The following is a 16,610-nucleotide window of genomic DNA, read 5'->3' on the forward strand; positions in this document are numbered from 1 at the left end:
TCCTACATGTAGATGTGTCAACCTTGCAGACTGAATCCTACCTTGCTGGACCCTGGGCTGCTCTCATGAAGGGAGGCATCAGGGTGCTGAGGCTGCTCCCGTGACTTAACCGATGCTTTTGGGTATTTGGGGACATGTTGGTATCTCTTTCTGGCCACTGTGCCCGTGTCACTGTTGGCCTGTGCCACCATCTCTCCCCTCCGTGGGCTAGACTCATGTCTCCATCTTTGGTCACCCCGAGGACCCGGATGGCAGTGGGGCACGCGGGGTCCAGCCACCTCCTGGACAGAGACTTTTGATGCAGCTGTCAGCAAAGAGCAGCAGCCAGAGAATGGCTCCTGATCCACCATGTTTCTTGCTCCTCCTGGACATGGCCTGTTTCTCCTCTTTCACACTCAGTGCTCTCGCTGGGCTACCTCCCTGGGCATTCGCCTGACCCTGGTCAGCACCAGGTTCCTTGGGCTTTCAAACACACACATGTAAAAGCTGGATTTCAGCCCATAGCTTCAAGTGCTTCTGTCCCAAACACGATGACAAAAATCTCATTACCTTCAAAGAAAGTTAAACTAGTCCTAATGGGAAACTCTGTTTTCCTAAGGATTAAATGTTTGTGTGTGCCTTGTAAAGTTAGCCCTCTAGTCCCAGTCCCAGTAACCTGGATGTTGGGGCATAGGTGCATTCTTGTTACTCATCTAGCCCATGATTTTACTGTTTGTCAGTGAAGGGTCTGTCCACTTGTCATCTGATTGTGCAAATCCACCTTACGTGTGAGTCGGGATTTAAGTTTCGCTGTTTTTCAGGGTCTGACTATGTGCAGAGGGAGTTGTAGTCATTTTTCTTTTCTTTTTTTTTTTTTTTTTTTCCACAGGAACTTCCTTTCTCTAAACACCACCCCTTGGCAGTGGAGCTGCTGACACCTCAGAGCAAGACACTGATAAAAAGGGCAGCCCGTCTTCCTTCTCCACACTCAGAAGCAAGTGGCATAGGCTACTCAGCTCAGAAGCCGTTGTCATCGCAGGCACCTCGGGTCAAAACACCGACAAGAACCATGAGCAGTAACGCTGGTGAGTTTTTAATGCTTGATATGAGCAGCCTATGTGCCGTTTGGCAGGTCTCCTGCGGGGAGGGTGGCGACTCCAGCGGCGGTGGTGGGTTTCTCATCCCTCCGACTGCTGTAGGTGACACCCTGGGGAAAGGTGTTTCGGTGCCACCACTGCTCACAGGGGATAGGTTTGCTCCGGCTGCACAAATGGGGTTTTGATGGATGAGTAACCAACTGAAAAACGCAAACCGCTTTTCATCGCTTTTCGTCAACCTGTAGATGTCTGGCTCTGTTGGTGATAATAGGAAAGAAACGCAGCTTTTCTAAACTTGTTCTGTGTCAAGGTGAAAGGATTTGCTTTCTTTCAGGCTACTTAATCATGTAGATTATTGCTCTTTAGGGATGGCTCATACTGCCTGACAGAAGTTTCAAAGTAACTGAAAAAGGGATTTATTTGGACTTGAGCTCTGTCCCGTGGCCATCCTGCCTGCCCTATTGTTAGAAGACCCTGCACCTACCTGGAAAGGTGCTTGAGTCACTCCTGTAGCAGCTGCTGAACCATGACCGCTGGCCATGCTCCTGGGGCCAGCCCAACCCCAGGATGCCCAAAACCCCTGGGGTTTGGGATGTAGCTGAGCCCCGAGCCCCTCCATTTCACACCTCCCTACTCTGACAGCGCAGATGAGCTGATTTTCCAGGAAGTCTTGGACCGCAGCATCTTTGGGATGTGATCTCACATCTCAGGGATGTGAGAGAGCGTTTGCTCGGGAGGTTGAGCGAGGATGAGGAGTAAATGCAGCTGTGCAAATTTCCCCGCTCTTGCAAAACTACAGTTCCCATCCCACTTTCCTCCTGTCCTTCTGAGCAGCCCTTATTCCCACTGAAGCCAGGCATGCTATAAACACTCTGTTCCAAATTAGTCTTTTTTTTAAACCGCATCACCTCACCCTTATGGAAAAAAGGCCCCAGATCCTTACCAGTGCAAAGTCCTCATGTCCCCATTTTTGATTTTTGTTCTGGGTGATCATTGTGTTCTCCGAGCTCTGAACATCTTCCCAGGAAAGCAGCACGTGATCTGGCCGGCAGATTACCGTTGAAAGGAGTTCTAGAAGGAATAAACCATGGAACTAGGAGATAAAAATAGAAATGCCATCTTGAAATTTCTTTTTGAAAAAAAGGAAAACATTATCTGACAGTATTTGGGGTTGTTTTTGGCCTGGCCCAGGAGCGAGCACTGTCTTTTGTAGCTCCAGCCTCCGACCCGTGAGCGGGCATGTTCTCCTTGTGCTCAGCTCTGCTGTAAATTGTTAATTCCCATGTTGGCAAACCGGGGTGCCTGCAGGCAGCCAGGCACGGGGGGTGTGGGTGCCTGTCCCCGTGCCCCGGGCAGGAGGCAAAGGAGGAAGCCCAAAGCAATGGGCAGGGGCTGCCCGGGGAGGGTGGGCTGTGGCCAAGCTCCCTTGGATGTGGCGATGGGTGCGCCACCGGCTCGGTCTGCGGTGTTTCTTGGCGTGGGACACCACGCCAGCCAGATCACAGGGTATCACGGGTGTGTTTGCATAGGAATAAGTGCAGCGCTGCACGGGGACAGGTCCTTGGCACCACGTTCTGCACTGTCAGGGTGCATTCGAAGACACCTGCTCTCTACGGTTTTTCTCTGTGCATCCTCAACGCCAGCGATTTCCAGAAACAAGGGATGGGAATGCAGTCCCTAAGTTAGGAAATGCTGGAAGGACAGATTCCCCAGGGCCCTTTCCCACAGACATCCTATGCATTCATCTCCCATATCCCTCCAAAGCCCTCTCCCATCACCAGGACATTTCCTGGTAGCTTCTCAGCCCAGCACCAGGATTTCTGTAAGGAACAAGGTGAAGCAGCTTCGGTGGCTGGAGTTTTGTTAATGTTGAAGAATACACACTTTGCCTTCATCCTTCTCAAGAGGGTTAAGCAGTTTCAGCTGAAATTTTTTGACTTACACACACACCCCATTGCGCAAAATATCAGCCTAAGGTTGGCGTCTGGCAGGCAGCAAGCAAACAAAAAGCACTCAATGAAATTAGTTAACAAAAGGTGATGGTCAATTTTAAGTCTATTTGCTCTACCACTGATAACTGATATGCAATTAAGATAAATATGGCTTATATACTTACTAAGAAGAAATACACAGAGGTAGTAACTTGGTGGGGATCCATGGGCAGTCAGTCCAGTTTACTCAAGGCTGCAGTTGCTGCCTGGCACAGGTCACAGTGGGAAGCGTGCCACTGATTTCAGCCTCCACCAGATCTGGCCCTGCCTGCGGCATCCCTCATGCCACAGCAGCTACCAGCGGATTTCAGCCTTTTCAACATTAGGTACGGCTCTTGTTGATACTCAGGTTAGTACGGTTGCCCTGGTTCCTTGCAAATCTGTCAAGACATTTGGGGAACTAATCCCTTCAACTATTATGCCTTTGACTTGCTAATTTCTAAGTTATCATAAGCGGTTTTAAAGTTCCTGACTCTCCCATGTCTTTGTCTGAATCACTTATGAGGCAAGTGATTTTGAGGTATTGTTACTCCCTACTGTTTACATGTAATTCATCCTTTAAGGATACTTAATGGGCAGGTACAAGACAGGTTAGACACTCCAAAGAAATATTGCTTGGCCACGTTCTGGCATGCTCCAGCTTCTCCTGTCACACCTGGGCAGCCTGCCAAAGCCTGATGCAGTAACCCCCAAACCCCCATCTTTACTGAAAGCTGAGGGCTTTCTCTTTGCTCAGGTTTTATTCAAGGGCTTTGGACTTCGCTCAAGTGTAGTGCCAGCTTGAGCCCCTCAAAGCCCCCCGGCCTTTTCGGAGCCCCACTCCCATCCACAGTTGCAGGAGGGGAGAGCAGCCCAGAATACAGTCCTTTTAAATGCCGTGTCCTACAAAACCAGCTGCTGTGTTGGGAAGGGACGGGAGTGAGGCACCTGGCAGGGTCTCTCGCTGGAGTCCAAAGCTGCGCTGAAGTCAAATGGCAAAAGCACCAGTTGGTGTGATGGGGGTCAGAGCGCTGCCCCCCGTGGTTAGCGTCGCTAAGGCAGCATCTCTGCAGCACCGCTGGCTCCTGACCCCAGACCTTCCTTTGGTACTTGGGTTGTAGGAGAAATCCAGTCCTTGGGAAAAAACTCGCAAAGATTCATATATACAGACTTCTATAAGAAGTTGACTAATGACAGTTGTGGTATTATTTGGGACTAATTTTTGAGGGGAAAATACAAAAAAATCAGCCTCAGAGTCCTGAAAAGTCCCTTTTCCCAGGCTCATGGCATCCCAGAGACACTGGGGATCTCAGCAGTTGAGGGAAGTTGAATTTAAGCATATTTGGTTCACTTCCAGTTTGACTGTGCGTGCTATGTTTTGCAAGGACCAATTACTACTACTGTTAATTATTATTTGATAATCATGAAGGATGTGTTCGATGCTAATATAAGGCTAGTGTTTGACCGGAGGGAAATTTGCTGAGATAAAATCCCAACAGTGAGGTTTAATTTTTAAGCTGCCCTGTGCTAGCTGGGGACTGCTTGTGAGCATCACCTCTGAACGTGCCTTGGCAAGCAGCACTTTCTTCCCCTCTCCATATAACTACTACTATTCATACGCCTGCTATTACTACTACTACTGTTGTTTTTATACCTGCAATAATGAAGAACCGTTTTTAATACTCAAGGAGCTGATGCACCATGTACTCGGCAAGGCACAGGCATGCAGCAAACAGGAGCTGCTGTCACAGCCTTGGCTTCGATGAGGTGCCACCAGCAAAGCAGTGGAGCGGATGGGGGCAAGGAGGAGAGGGCTCAGACACACGTCAGGACCATGGGAGCTGCCCACAGGGATGCTGTGGTGGTCAGGACCTTTGGTGGGCTCCCGTGTGAGATGCGCAGGGGAGCGGAGCTGCCCCAAAGCAGCTGCGGGGATGGGATGCGGATGCGCTGTCCCTGCTCCACTTTCAAGAGAGAAGTAAGATTTTCGAAGAAGACGACTTTCAGTATTGCAACAAAACTTGCAGTCGTGCCATCTTCCTGGCCCGTGGCAGGCTGCGGAGCTGGCTCATGGCTGCTGGCCCCCAAGCCAACTGGCAGCGTGCAAGGGCAGGCAGTGGGACAGCAGACATGCATTTCCAGACCAGTGAGATCCCATTCCCAGCTTTTTGGCTGCGGAGGAAGCAGCCGCAAGGGTGCGTGGCAGGCAGCTGCCCATGAACAGAGGTGCCGGGATGCCAACTGGGTGCCTGGCTGCCGGCAGGGCCAGAAATCCTCATGTTACACCTCCTACTGCTGCTACCTCCCTCAAGCTGCTCATTCGCCACTCACCCAGGACCACCTCAGAGACCAAACATCCCTCAGACTCCCTGGGTGGCGAGGGAGGGTGGCAGAGGCAGCAACAGGGGGCTGAATATTCAGAAGGCGAAGCAGGCACTTGTCCCTGCTCCAGGCAGATTGCTGCAGCACCATCACCACTGCCGGCTAACACGACTTTCCATATGCCTATCCCAGCAACACGACTTTCCATATGCCTCTATATACATATGCTAAGTAATTCTATTCTAGTCTAGTCTAGTCTGGTCTAGTCTAGTCTATTCCATTCCATTCCATTCTATTCTATTCTATTCTATTTCTAATTCTATTGCATTGCATATGTTATATGATATGATACTATGCCATATTATATTTTTATATAGATATAGTATAGTTAGTATAGTATTGTGTGTGTGTGTACATATAGATAGATAGATAGATAGATAGATAGATAGATAGATAGATAGATATAAACTGCTGTACCATCCATTAGCTCTGGCGATCCTCGGTGTGACTCCTTGTGCTTAGACCACTGGACAGTTTGATGCTTTGATGACCCACCGGGCTCCACTAAGAAGAAGAAAACTGTCTTTACTGAGCAATTTACACCAACCTCCTTTTGTCTTTCTCCCTCTCTGCTAATGGCTTTCCAGGGTCCGACCTGAAGGTCACTGGGGTTGACTTTCTCAAGAGCCAGAACTCCCGCCTGCACCACACAGATGCGTACAACACCAAGAACCTGGTGGTGCGGCGTGGGCAGGCCTTTCAGATCCAGCTCAGCTTCAGCAGGGAGCTGAGGGCTGCTGACAAGCTGGCGCTGCGTTTCGGCATCGGTAAGTAGGTCCCTCCTCCTCGGCCATCAGGCAAAGCAGGAGAGCCCCGGCAGCCTCCATCAGCCTGTTGCTGTCACCGGGCACTGCGCGGTCGTTGCAGACCCCTGCAGCCCTCCCACATCCCATGTTGGGGTTGTTTCCAGGTGAAAAGCCCATGAAACCCAGGGGGAGCTTGCTGTCTCTGAACCCAAGGCGGGAGCCGGACTTCAGCGGGTGGAAAATCTCCATCGTCAAGAGCAGCGGCAAAGAGGTAGAAGGCACTGGCCGTGCTCCCATGCGTGGCAATGGTGGGGGGCAGCGACACCAAGCCTATTGGGAGCAATACAGCAAACCCTCATAACCCCATCCTGCTTTCCCTTAGCCCTGTAATTTTAGGTGGGCAGCAGCCTTGCCCTGTTTAATTCATTGCTCCCCCACTGCGCACGCAGGATGTGCCCCATCCTCCTTCCCCCACACGCATCCCTGTGGCCACCACATTCAGTGCTCCTCCTGTACTCGTGCCATGCCTCTGGCTGTTGGGGAGGGTCCATCATGCCGTCTCTCCTTGTCTCCTCCCCAGTGCCTGCTGTCTGTCACCAGCTCACCCAGCGCCCCGGTGGGAATATACACCTTGAACGTAAAGACTGGGACTAACATTTACAAGCCCGAGAATGGTTCTGTCTACCTTTTGTTCAATCCTTGGTGCAAAGGTGAGTGGTCCCGCAACCAGCGGTCGTAATTGCTGCTGCCAGGGATGGTCCCTTGGGGAGCTCCTCCTCGCATTTTCTCTCCTCTCTTTTCCTCATACATTGCTTTTTCCCCCTAAAACACCACAAGCAGCATCCTCACAGAGCCAGTGGGAAGCCGGGCAGTACCAATGAGCCAGCTCCTCACTGGGGAGTCCCCAGTGCCCGGTTAAAGGGCATCTCTCTATCACCTCCGCACCTCCATGTCACCTCTTTCGGTTCCCCTGGGCCAGCACGAATGTTAACTGAGAAGTCTGGGTTGGCTTAAAATCCAGATAAAAAAAATAACCAGACAAAAAACGTGCATTGTTGGTTGGCATCTAGTCCCCAAGTTCTCTCTGCTGTCTACCTAGTCCGCTAAAGTGTTTGTTCAGAAAGAAGTGTTTCACTAAAATGGTCATATAGCAGTAGTCCTACATGGGTAAAATAAAGAGTAGTCTTACAGGAAATTCTTCCACTGTAGGAAAAAAAGTGAGTGCTGCACAATCATCATTTGGTGTGAATGTTACCAACCACCAGCTCCCCCAGTTTAGCTTTCCAAGGAAAATTCTGTACAGTGTGTGTGCAAACCAACTAACATCTGTGGGGTTTTTTTGTTCCAGATGATGTTGTCTTCCTGGATGATGAGGCGCAAAGAAAGGAGTATGTGCTCAACGATACAGGCTACATCTATGTTGGATCCGCATACAGCATGCACAACAGACCCTGGAATTTCGGGCAGGTAAAAACCAGCTGTCTTGTTGGCGTTATTACCTTTATTTGCTTTTTCTCCCTTAGATACTCATTTCAACGAATTAGACCTATAGGCAGTTTAAGCCCTTGAGTAGCTCAAAGTGCTTAGATAATCCCGCCAGCTTCACTGGAAGGGCTCACCTACTTAATCTGTGTGCTTAAGTGTTTTCCGCAGCCACACCTTGAGAACGGGGTTTAATGGCACATTTATAGTCGGATCACAAGCCCCCCAGCATAGGACTTGGGGGACAGAGAGAGGGTACAACAGAGGGCTACAAAGATGATGAGGGGCCTGGAGCATCTCTCTTAGGAGGAAAAGCTGAGGGACTTGGGTCTTTTTAGTCTGGAGAAGAGAAGACTGAGGCGGGGATCTGATCAATGCCTTTAAATACTTAAAGGGTGGGTGTCAGGAGGATGGGGCCAGTCTTTTTTCAGTGGTGCCCAGGGATAAGACAAGAGGGAACGGGCACAAACTTGAACATAAGAAGTTCCATCTAAACATGAGGAGGAACTTCTTCACTTTGAGGGTGACAGAGCCCTGGAAGAGGCTGCCCAGAGAGGTGGTGGAGTCTCCTTCTCTGGAGACATTCAAAACCCGCCCGGACACGTTCCTGTGCAACCTGCTCTGGGTGGACCTGCTTTTGCAGGGGGGTTGGACTAGATGATCTCCAGAGGTCCCTTCCAACCCCATATCATTCTGTGGTTCTGTGATTCTGACAGAGATTTCTGGTTGAAAAGAGTCCTCCTGGCTCTTATGCAACATAGCAGTCATCGGTAACTGGCTCCCAAGCTGTGGAGAGGGGCAAAATAATCTGATGCTCTACCTGTTGCATCATGATCCAGGAAATTCAGGGGAAAAGCACTGGCAGAGGTTGTCATTGTTGGAGTGGTGCCTTCACCGACTGCATGGTGAACTGTTGGGTTCAGGACACAATCATCCTGCCTCCTCAGGAAGGGTGTTCCTCCATGCTGCCTCTGAGATAATTCCAGTGGAGCGGAATGACAAACTCGCTCAGGCTAGAGATAAGAAGTGGATGTCGAAGCAGGTTTATTTATACTCCGTAGAAAGCACACAGGCATACAAATGGAGCATCCTGCACCCTATTCAGACACACTTCCCCACAAGGACGTGTTGGAATTTGGGGGGAAGGGGTTTCTCTTTTTTTTTTTTTTTTTTTATTTTGTTTTTTAAGTCTGAAATTTCAAGCTGCAAGATACAGATAGCCCAGCAAAAGTGTTCGTGTTGATGCCTGTGAAGAGGCCAAAGGGCTTTGTCCAGAGGGCTGTTCCTATCCTAATATTTATTCTGCCATTATGCAATGAGAATTGATACAGATATTCTGCCAAGCTTCACTGGATCGGATGTTTGACACCTCTGTGAATTGGACCTAAGGGCGCTTTATCAGTAACTGCCAATTAGGAATCTTTTCCTGTAAATAATCTGCATTTATGTACCTTTTCTGTTTCCCAGAGTTCATTTTGTACCTATGTCAATAGAACTGAATATCTGTAGTGCTCTTAAATTTTCATTACTCTTGTGAGTAATTTGCAGGGTTGCAAGGAAATGACGTAGGTCACTTAGGACAACTCACAGGAGTAAAGATTGCTGGGTTGGGTTCCAACTGTGTTTGCAAGACACATGAGACAGGATTTTTTCCTTCCAAGGTGGGTTTTCATTTAAGCCCTTCTTTGGAGAGAACAGTTTTAGGAAGACCCATAGGCTCAAAAATTGCATATCATAGAAGAAGTTTAGAAGTTAGGACTACTCAGACAGTTTCCTCCAAATATTTAGATAGACTTTGCAGTGATTGAGCTAATCCTGTTTTAGAATGGTGTATAAAAATGTCTCCACTTTCTCTCCAAAACAGTTTGAGGAATTCGTCTTGGATGCCTGCATGTATCTGCTGGACAAAAGTAATCTCAGGCTGAACAGTAGAAGGGATGCTGTGCTTGTGTCCAGAGTCATGTCTGCTTTGGTATGACTCTCTCGGAAAAGTGCTTTTCTCCTCCACCTTTCCCTCTTCCTTCTTACTTGCTCTTCTTTCCCCAGGGCCCTGAACAACATTTCAGGATGCATCTGAAATGGGTTTCTTTGGGAAACCACAAGGAAAGAGCCAGAGGCATTTTGGGTGGAGGGAAGAGGCGAGAAAAATACAGCATCTCCCCATCTCCAAAGCTTGCAGTTGCTCTGGCAGTTGTCCTTCCCCAGCAGCTGCGTGGGCAGTGCCAACACAAGGGTTGTGTTTTGGGGGGCAACTTCTCTCTGCAGTGGGACCCTTCTGGGAGCTCTGGCCTTTACGGTACAAGATGTAGAGTGCGTTACGGCTGCCCCAAGCAGCAGTGCCACCTCCCTCTAGATACCCAGGTGGAGGGCTTCCAACCAGAGCAGCCTCCAGCTGGTGCCAGCAGCCTTACTGGGTGCCACAGGGCCGTGGAGTACCGGGGGAGCCACAGGGTGGGCAAAAACCCTGGGGTTTAAACCTCATTCATCCTCATCCCTATATTTTTCTCCTTCACATGTGTGTGGCCACAGGTTAATGCCAACGATGACAGTGGTGTCCTGCTGGGGAACTGGTCAGGGAATTACGACAGAGGGACCTCCCCTTTGGATTGGATGGGGAGCGTCTCAATTTTGCAGCAGTATTACAAAACGAAGAAACCGGTCTGTTACGGTCAATGTTGGGTCTTCGCAGGAGTCCTCACTACAGGTAAACAGTGAACTGTCTCCCTTCTCTAATATCCTAATTACTGTGCTAGAAAGCCAAATTACCATGCCTCTGAGCTCAGGAGGTCTTATCCATGTGTATAAATACCTGATGGGAGGGAGTGGGGCAAATAGAGCCAGGCTTTTCTCAGTGGTGCCCAGTGACAGGACCAGAGGTGATGGGCACAACGTGTAACACAGGAGTTTCTCTATGCATATGGGAAAAAAGATTTTTTTCACTGTGAGGGTGACCAAGCACTGGCACAGGTTGCCCAGAGAGGTTGTGGAGTCTCCATCCTTGGAGAAATTCAAAAGCCATCTGGACATGGTCCTGGGCAGCCTGCTCTAGAAGACCCTGGGTGGGTAGAGGCGTTGGATGAGAAGATCCCCAGTGGCACCCACCAACCCGAGTGAATTTGTGACCCTGTGTTTTGTCTGTCCATGCTGCAGTCATGCGCTGCTTGGGGATCCCATCCCGCTGCGTGAGTAACTTCAACTCGGCGCACGACACAGATGAGAACCTGAGAGTTGACATTTACCTGAATGAATTCGGAGAAAAGCTGAACCGGATGTCCCTCGACTCCGTCTGGTACTGCCAAAGAGGGCTAATGCTTCCTATCCCCCGTGCCACCCCACAGCACCGTGTTTCCCAGACCCATCAACCCTTCCTTTGAGAATTGCCCTACTGCTTTGGATTTGCTGCCTGGGAGAGAGAGAGAGAGACTGGGGTTTCACAGGGTTACATGCAAATCCCCATTAGACCTGCCCTTAAGGATTAAAAAAGGAGACCATGACTCTTCTGACTGTAACAGCTCACTCTTTTTCTTTCCACCCCAAATGCATGCAGGAACTTCCACGTGTGGAACGATGTCTGGATGAAGCGGACGGACCTGCCATCAGGGTTTGATGGCTGGCAAGCCATTGATTCAACCCCTCAGGAGCAAAGTCAAGGTAGGATTTGCCTAGAAAGGCTCTTCTGCATCTCCCAAGGGAGGCAGGGACATTTCATATGAAAACCATGGTCCCCAGTCAGCAAAACACGTAGTCTGCATGCACATCTTCACATACTTGGGCAGTGACACCCTGAAGCCAGAGATCTCAGTGCTGCCTTCTCAGCCCAGGATGGAAGGAACAGCGTTTCTCGGCAGACAGAAAACCAACCTTTGTAGGACGCTGTGGGGACACGAATGTCATTTCAGAGGTTAGAGCACACAGCTAGAAATCAGAGCTAATTTCTCTTTCCGCCATCCTCTGATTTCTTTGGGGAAGTTGAGAACTCAAAGCAGTCTGTAGTAAGAGGTGCCACAGCTTTCCCCCGCAAAGATGCTTTCTGTAGAGCTTTCCTGAGGAAGTCATGAGTCTGTTCATTGGTAAATGAGAGGAGTGACTGCCAAAATCTGTGACTACCCTCCCTGCACAGATGCAGGGAATTTGGAGGTGGGAAGGAAAACAATAATCCTCAAGGCTGTGCACAAAGTCGGTTATTGCTGGGAGATCAAAAACAGGTGGCTGGACTCAATTGACTCCATCACCAAGCCATGACTTTCAAACTTTAAAATTATTTGAGGGGAAACACATAAAAGCTCTTACTAGACCTTGGTCATCTATAAAAAAGCCCAAACAGCTATGGGATAAATGGGGGCTTTTGGAGTTCAGCACTGAGGAATATTTACTACTAAGAGTCAACTACCATGGCCACAGATTCCTGCTTGGGTGGGTCTGAGGGCAGAACAAAAATTGGAGGCTCTGCTCATATTTGGAAAAGTAAATGGTGTTGAATGCACTTTCTAGGTATATTCCAGTGTGGTCCGTGCCCGGTGAAGGCTATCCGAGATGGGGATGTCTATTTGCCCTATGACAGCAAGTTTGTGTATGCGGAAGTGAATGCTGACAAAGTCTACTGGATGGTCAAGAAAGTGAACGGCAGGGATAAGTACTTCAAGATCAGCACGGAGACCCAAGGCATCGGCGTGAACATAAGCACGAAAGCCGTGGGGCGGGACACACGGGAAGACATCACCTCAGAGTACAAGTTCCCTGAAGGTGACTGCCCCCATCCTCTAAAGCAGTGCCAAAAAGGAAACCCCTTGTACATCACCCGACAGCACTGTGTCCAGGAGAAAACCGGAGGGGTAGCTGCAGTGGAAAAGCCCGTGTAAGGCCTGGAGACCTGGGGCAGTGCTGCTCCTGGGCATCTTCATGCCCGCAGTGACACCTATAGGCTGCTCCTTAGGGACAGGCACGGACAAGCTTACGGGCAATGAAAGAAATGGGTTGAGTGACTGAGTTAGTGGTCAGATTCACTGTTCCTTCATTTCTTCATTATTCTTCTTTTTGTCTTTCCATTCCCCATATTGGAAACAAAAAAAAGCCCCATGCTCCCTCCACAAGGTGCTCAGATCCAGCCACGTGGTGCTAGACTGTTAAACCCTTCGCAGAGAGGAGTGGGAAAATCTTAGGCTGAAAAAGTTAAGAGCATCCATCCTCTAAGAAATTCTTCTGTATTACAAAATGCTGTAATTAGATCTGGTGGTAGTGCAAACCAAGGGGGTCTCTTGAGCAGAGGCTGGAGGTGCCCTGACACCCTTTCTGCTCAGCAGCAGAAGCATAAATAAAGGGAAGATGGCTCTGGGTGAGAGACAGAGATACAGCTATCACCCACCTTTTTTCTTCATCCAGGCTCCGAAGAGGAAAGGAAGTCCATGCAGAAAGCTTCCTCCTTCATACGCCCTTCAGGATTGGGAATTCGGGCACGCTTTGCTGCAACTAGTGTGGCTGTGGATGACGGGGACTCCAGGGCTGAAGTCCTGCACGAGACGGTCTCCAAGTCTGGGCTGCAGCTTGAGATAACCAATACTGACGTTTTGTATCCTGGCAATCCCCTTGAACTGGCCATCACAGTGAAGACAGCTACTCCTGGGAGCTGGACCATCAATCTTACCGGCTCCTGCCAGCTGCAGTGCTATACTGGGAAAGTTGAGGCCAGCCTTGGATATATCAAGGAGACTGTCAAGCTTGAAGGCAATTCTGGTAGGCATGGAAATCCTGCTGTGTTCTATGGGCTATTTACTGTGTAACTCTGGGGTTTCACTTGAGCTGGGTCATAATACCTCCACGATAGGTCAGTGCATGGCTCTGTAAGGCACGAAGAGCCAAAATTGTCTGCCCGCTGCCTGCCTCTCTTGTTACTGCGTGTGGGAGTCTCAGTTATAGACTGGGATCCTACTCCAGTGGGGACCAAAACCTGGAGGCCCTGTCCCTGCTACAGCATCAATGACGTGGTGAGAAATCCATAAGCGTGGGCAGACAGATGTTTTCACGGTGTGAGTGAAATGCTCTGCAGCATCTTCCTCCTGTCCTTACCGTGTAAGCATCAAAGATGCCACCGCAGGCTTTGAGTGCGTCCACGTGAGTCAGATCCCTCATAGGATTGAGATGGCTGGAAATTCCAGCCTTTATTTTGTTCTTGTGCTTGCCACTCTAACGTTGATCAGCTGGTGGTGATGCTGGTGAATGTTATTTTCCGAATTCACCCGAGCAAATTTCAACCTCATGGCTGCCTGCCTGGCTGATCCCAAGAGCTGCTTGCTGTTCACCAAGTGTCTTTGAACGACATGGGTTGCATTTCTGATCCCCAGCAATGGCACTGAAATTTGCTAAACAAGAGACTAATGAGTGATGAATAATTAACAGCACTTGCTCATTCCAAGCATGAGTCACTCGTAAAAAAAATAATTGGTGAGTGTTTTCATGCGTATATTGTGGCTGTGAAAATGCAGCAGGGTAGGACACAAAGGTAGCTGCATACATTTAGAGATCAAGACAAGCTTTTTTTTTTTTTAATTTGAGTCCCAGAAGCCAGGAAACCTTGTGGCTAAAGCCATGTTCGGGCTCCAGTGCTGCTGACTCCAGGGCTTTTCTGAGCCACTGGAAGTTTGTCCAGATAACTAAAGATAAAATCTGAAGTGAGAGGAAAGCTGCTAATTTTATAGCAAATAGTGCCTCGGAGAAACCCCAGGGGACAGGGGCTTATATGTACCCACCCTTATGCTCCTCTACCTCCTCCTGAGTGCCAGGGCAGCAGAGGACGAGGGCTGCTGAGATGCTGGATGTGAGCCCGAGCCAGTGCCCGGCTTGGCAGGGAGATGGTGTGGGCTCAGCTGCCCTTCCTGTGGGCTGCGTGTGCCGGGAACCACTCACTGAGCTGGGGCTTGCCACCACAGGACCTCCAGGTCTGACCAAAAGCAGGATGGTCTCAGCAAATACTCCTCATCCTGCACCCTGAGGCACCAGCCACCAGAGCCAAATTTGCCATCCAGTTCGTGGGTATGTGATGAAGGACCGAGTCGTGTTTTCTCCCCCACAGAGACAAAGGTCCCACTGAAAATCGCAGCTGACTCATACATGAAGACACTGGCCTCGGTGGAAGATGAGGTGCTCATCCACATTACCGCCATTGCCGAGGTCCAGGAAACAGGTGACAAACTGACCAAGGAGACAACGATGAGATTCGAGTACCCCCCCATCACCGTCCAGGTGAGGCAGCCACCAGCCCGGCTCCTTGGGGACGAGGGTTCAAGCCCTGCTCACTGTAACACCGTGGTGGTGGTAGCATTCCTAGGGTGGTCACCCAAGCAGCTGCCTCCTGGGATGCTCAGTCCTCAGCCTTTTATTTGGCTATTCAACCTTTATTTGAAGGTTGAGCCAGCCATGAAATGAAGATTTTATTGCCCCATCTAAAACAGGCAGGCAGGGGCTGCTGGAGGAAAGGGGATGGAAGAGGACAGTGTACAGGGCCCATCTCTGACCCCACAGCTCTACCTCCTGAAGGAAACACGTGTTGAGGAACTAGAGAGAAGAGCTGGGAACACAGCCAGAGGGGCAGAGCACACGGTGCTGTGGGCGGGTGGAAAGGATATGGAGGTTGTCCCCCACCACGCTGGTGGTGAGGAGCAAACTGGCAGCAGCTCTGGCATCTTTACCATCTCTCTGATCACCGGCATTTAGGTTTGTTTCTCTCTTTCCTCCCCTGCCAGATGCCAGAAATGGCCAGACTGAATGAGGACTTTGCCTGTTGCTTCATCTTCAAGAACAAGCTGAACGTGCCCCTGGACAACTGCAAGCTGCTGGTGGAGGGCTTGGGCATATTTAAGATGGCAGCATTTGATCAGGGGTAAGGAGATGAACCCAGTATGAAATGAGCGTGGCAGGACTCTGCTTTGTTTCCGTTTCCTTTCTTTTTTTTTTAATTTCCCTTGAAGAAGCAGTTAGGGGATCTGGAGTAACAGTGCCCTTTGCAAGCTATGTTTGAAACCATGCCACTTTTGGGTGCAGTCCACGCAACAGAAAGACCCACACACTGAGAGATAAGGACCCACACAGAGGTTGGCATGCTCAGGGCATTCAGGCAAGACAAGGGCTCTCCCCACGCTCCTGCTGTGATGCCAGCTGCTGCCCAGCCAGCGTGAATACAGCTGCTTCCTTCAGAGCCGAATTTAGTCCTTCAGCAGTAACGGGGAAGTCTGGGGAAGGTCCCCAGGATGGCTGGGACCACCAGCCAGTGCCACCATGCTGAACCCCACTTACTGCATGTTGGTCACAGGAGAAGGGAAACATCCACTCTGGAGACACTAATGGGAACTTCTAATGGGCACAAACACTCATGTTTAGATGGAACATAAGAAGTTCCATCTAAACATGAGGAGGACCTTCTTCACTTTGAGGGTGGCAGAGCCCTGGAACAGGCTGCCCAGAGAGGTGGTGGAGTCTCTGTCTCTGGAGACATTCAAAACCCACCTGGACACGTTCCTGTGCAACCTGCTCTAGGTGGACCTGCTTTAGTAGGGGGGTTTGACTAGATGATCTCCAGAGGTCCCTTCCAGCCCCATATCATTCTGTGATACTATTCTTTCTCTAAAGCTATACTCTTCATATACTATTAGATAGATAGATAGTATTAGATATAGATACTATTCTCTAAAGCTATTTCTTTAAGTGAAACAATTTGAAAGTGGCAAATGAGAACCATAACTGATGCTGGGACTATTTGTTTTTTCATTCCCCTTAGGAATGTAAAGCCTGGTAGGATCATCAAGTCTGAAGTCATATGCACTCCCACGAGAGTAGGAGAGAAGAAAATAGTAGCCAAGCTGACCTCGGCCCAGGTCAAAGCCATCTCTGTGGAGAAGGCCATCACCATCACCCAGTAGGATCGGTTCCTCGGCAGGGTGTACACAGTGGCCTCACTAAACACA

At 49.7% G+C, this 16,610-nt stretch overlaps 1 protein-coding gene across 1 annotated transcript; it reads left to right on the forward strand.

Moving 5' to 3' along the window:
- The first annotated feature begins 1,048 nt into the window (after nt 1–1,048).
- Nucleotides 1,049–16,565, forward strand: TGM4 (transglutaminase 4). Its single transcript, XM_074150871.1, has 14 exons — nt 1,049–1,064; nt 5,962–6,195; nt 6,339–6,445; nt 6,755–6,884; nt 7,523–7,641; nt 9,521–9,628; nt 10,186–10,360; nt 10,807–10,945; nt 11,204–11,307; nt 12,148–12,399; nt 13,036–13,386; nt 14,723–14,892; nt 15,393–15,529; nt 16,424–16,565. Exons 1-14 carry the CDS (start codon nt 1,049–1,051, stop codon nt 16,563–16,565), a joined length of 2,184 nt encoding a protein of 727 aa, XP_074006972.1.
- The last annotated feature ends 45 nt before the right edge of the window (nt 16,566–16,610 follow it).

The sequence above is a fragment of the Numenius arquata genome, chromosome 7, assembly GCF_964106895.1.
Source record: "Numenius arquata chromosome 7, bNumArq3.hap1.1, whole genome shotgun sequence".
Lineage (NCBI taxonomy): Eukaryota > Metazoa > Chordata > Aves > Charadriiformes > Scolopacidae > Numenius > Numenius arquata.

Bases quoted from the DNA above. Each gene is read 5' to 3' on its own strand.
- TGM4 (XM_074150871.1), top strand. The intron at 6,196-6,338 runs GTAAGTAGGTCC...GGTTGTTTCCAG, and splicing joins GGCGCTGCGTTTCGGCATCG to GTGAAAAGCCCATGAAACCC. The intron at 10,361-10,806 runs GTAAACAGTGAA...TCCATGCTGCAG, and splicing joins CGCAGGAGTCCTCACTACAG to TCATGCGCTGCTTGGGGATC.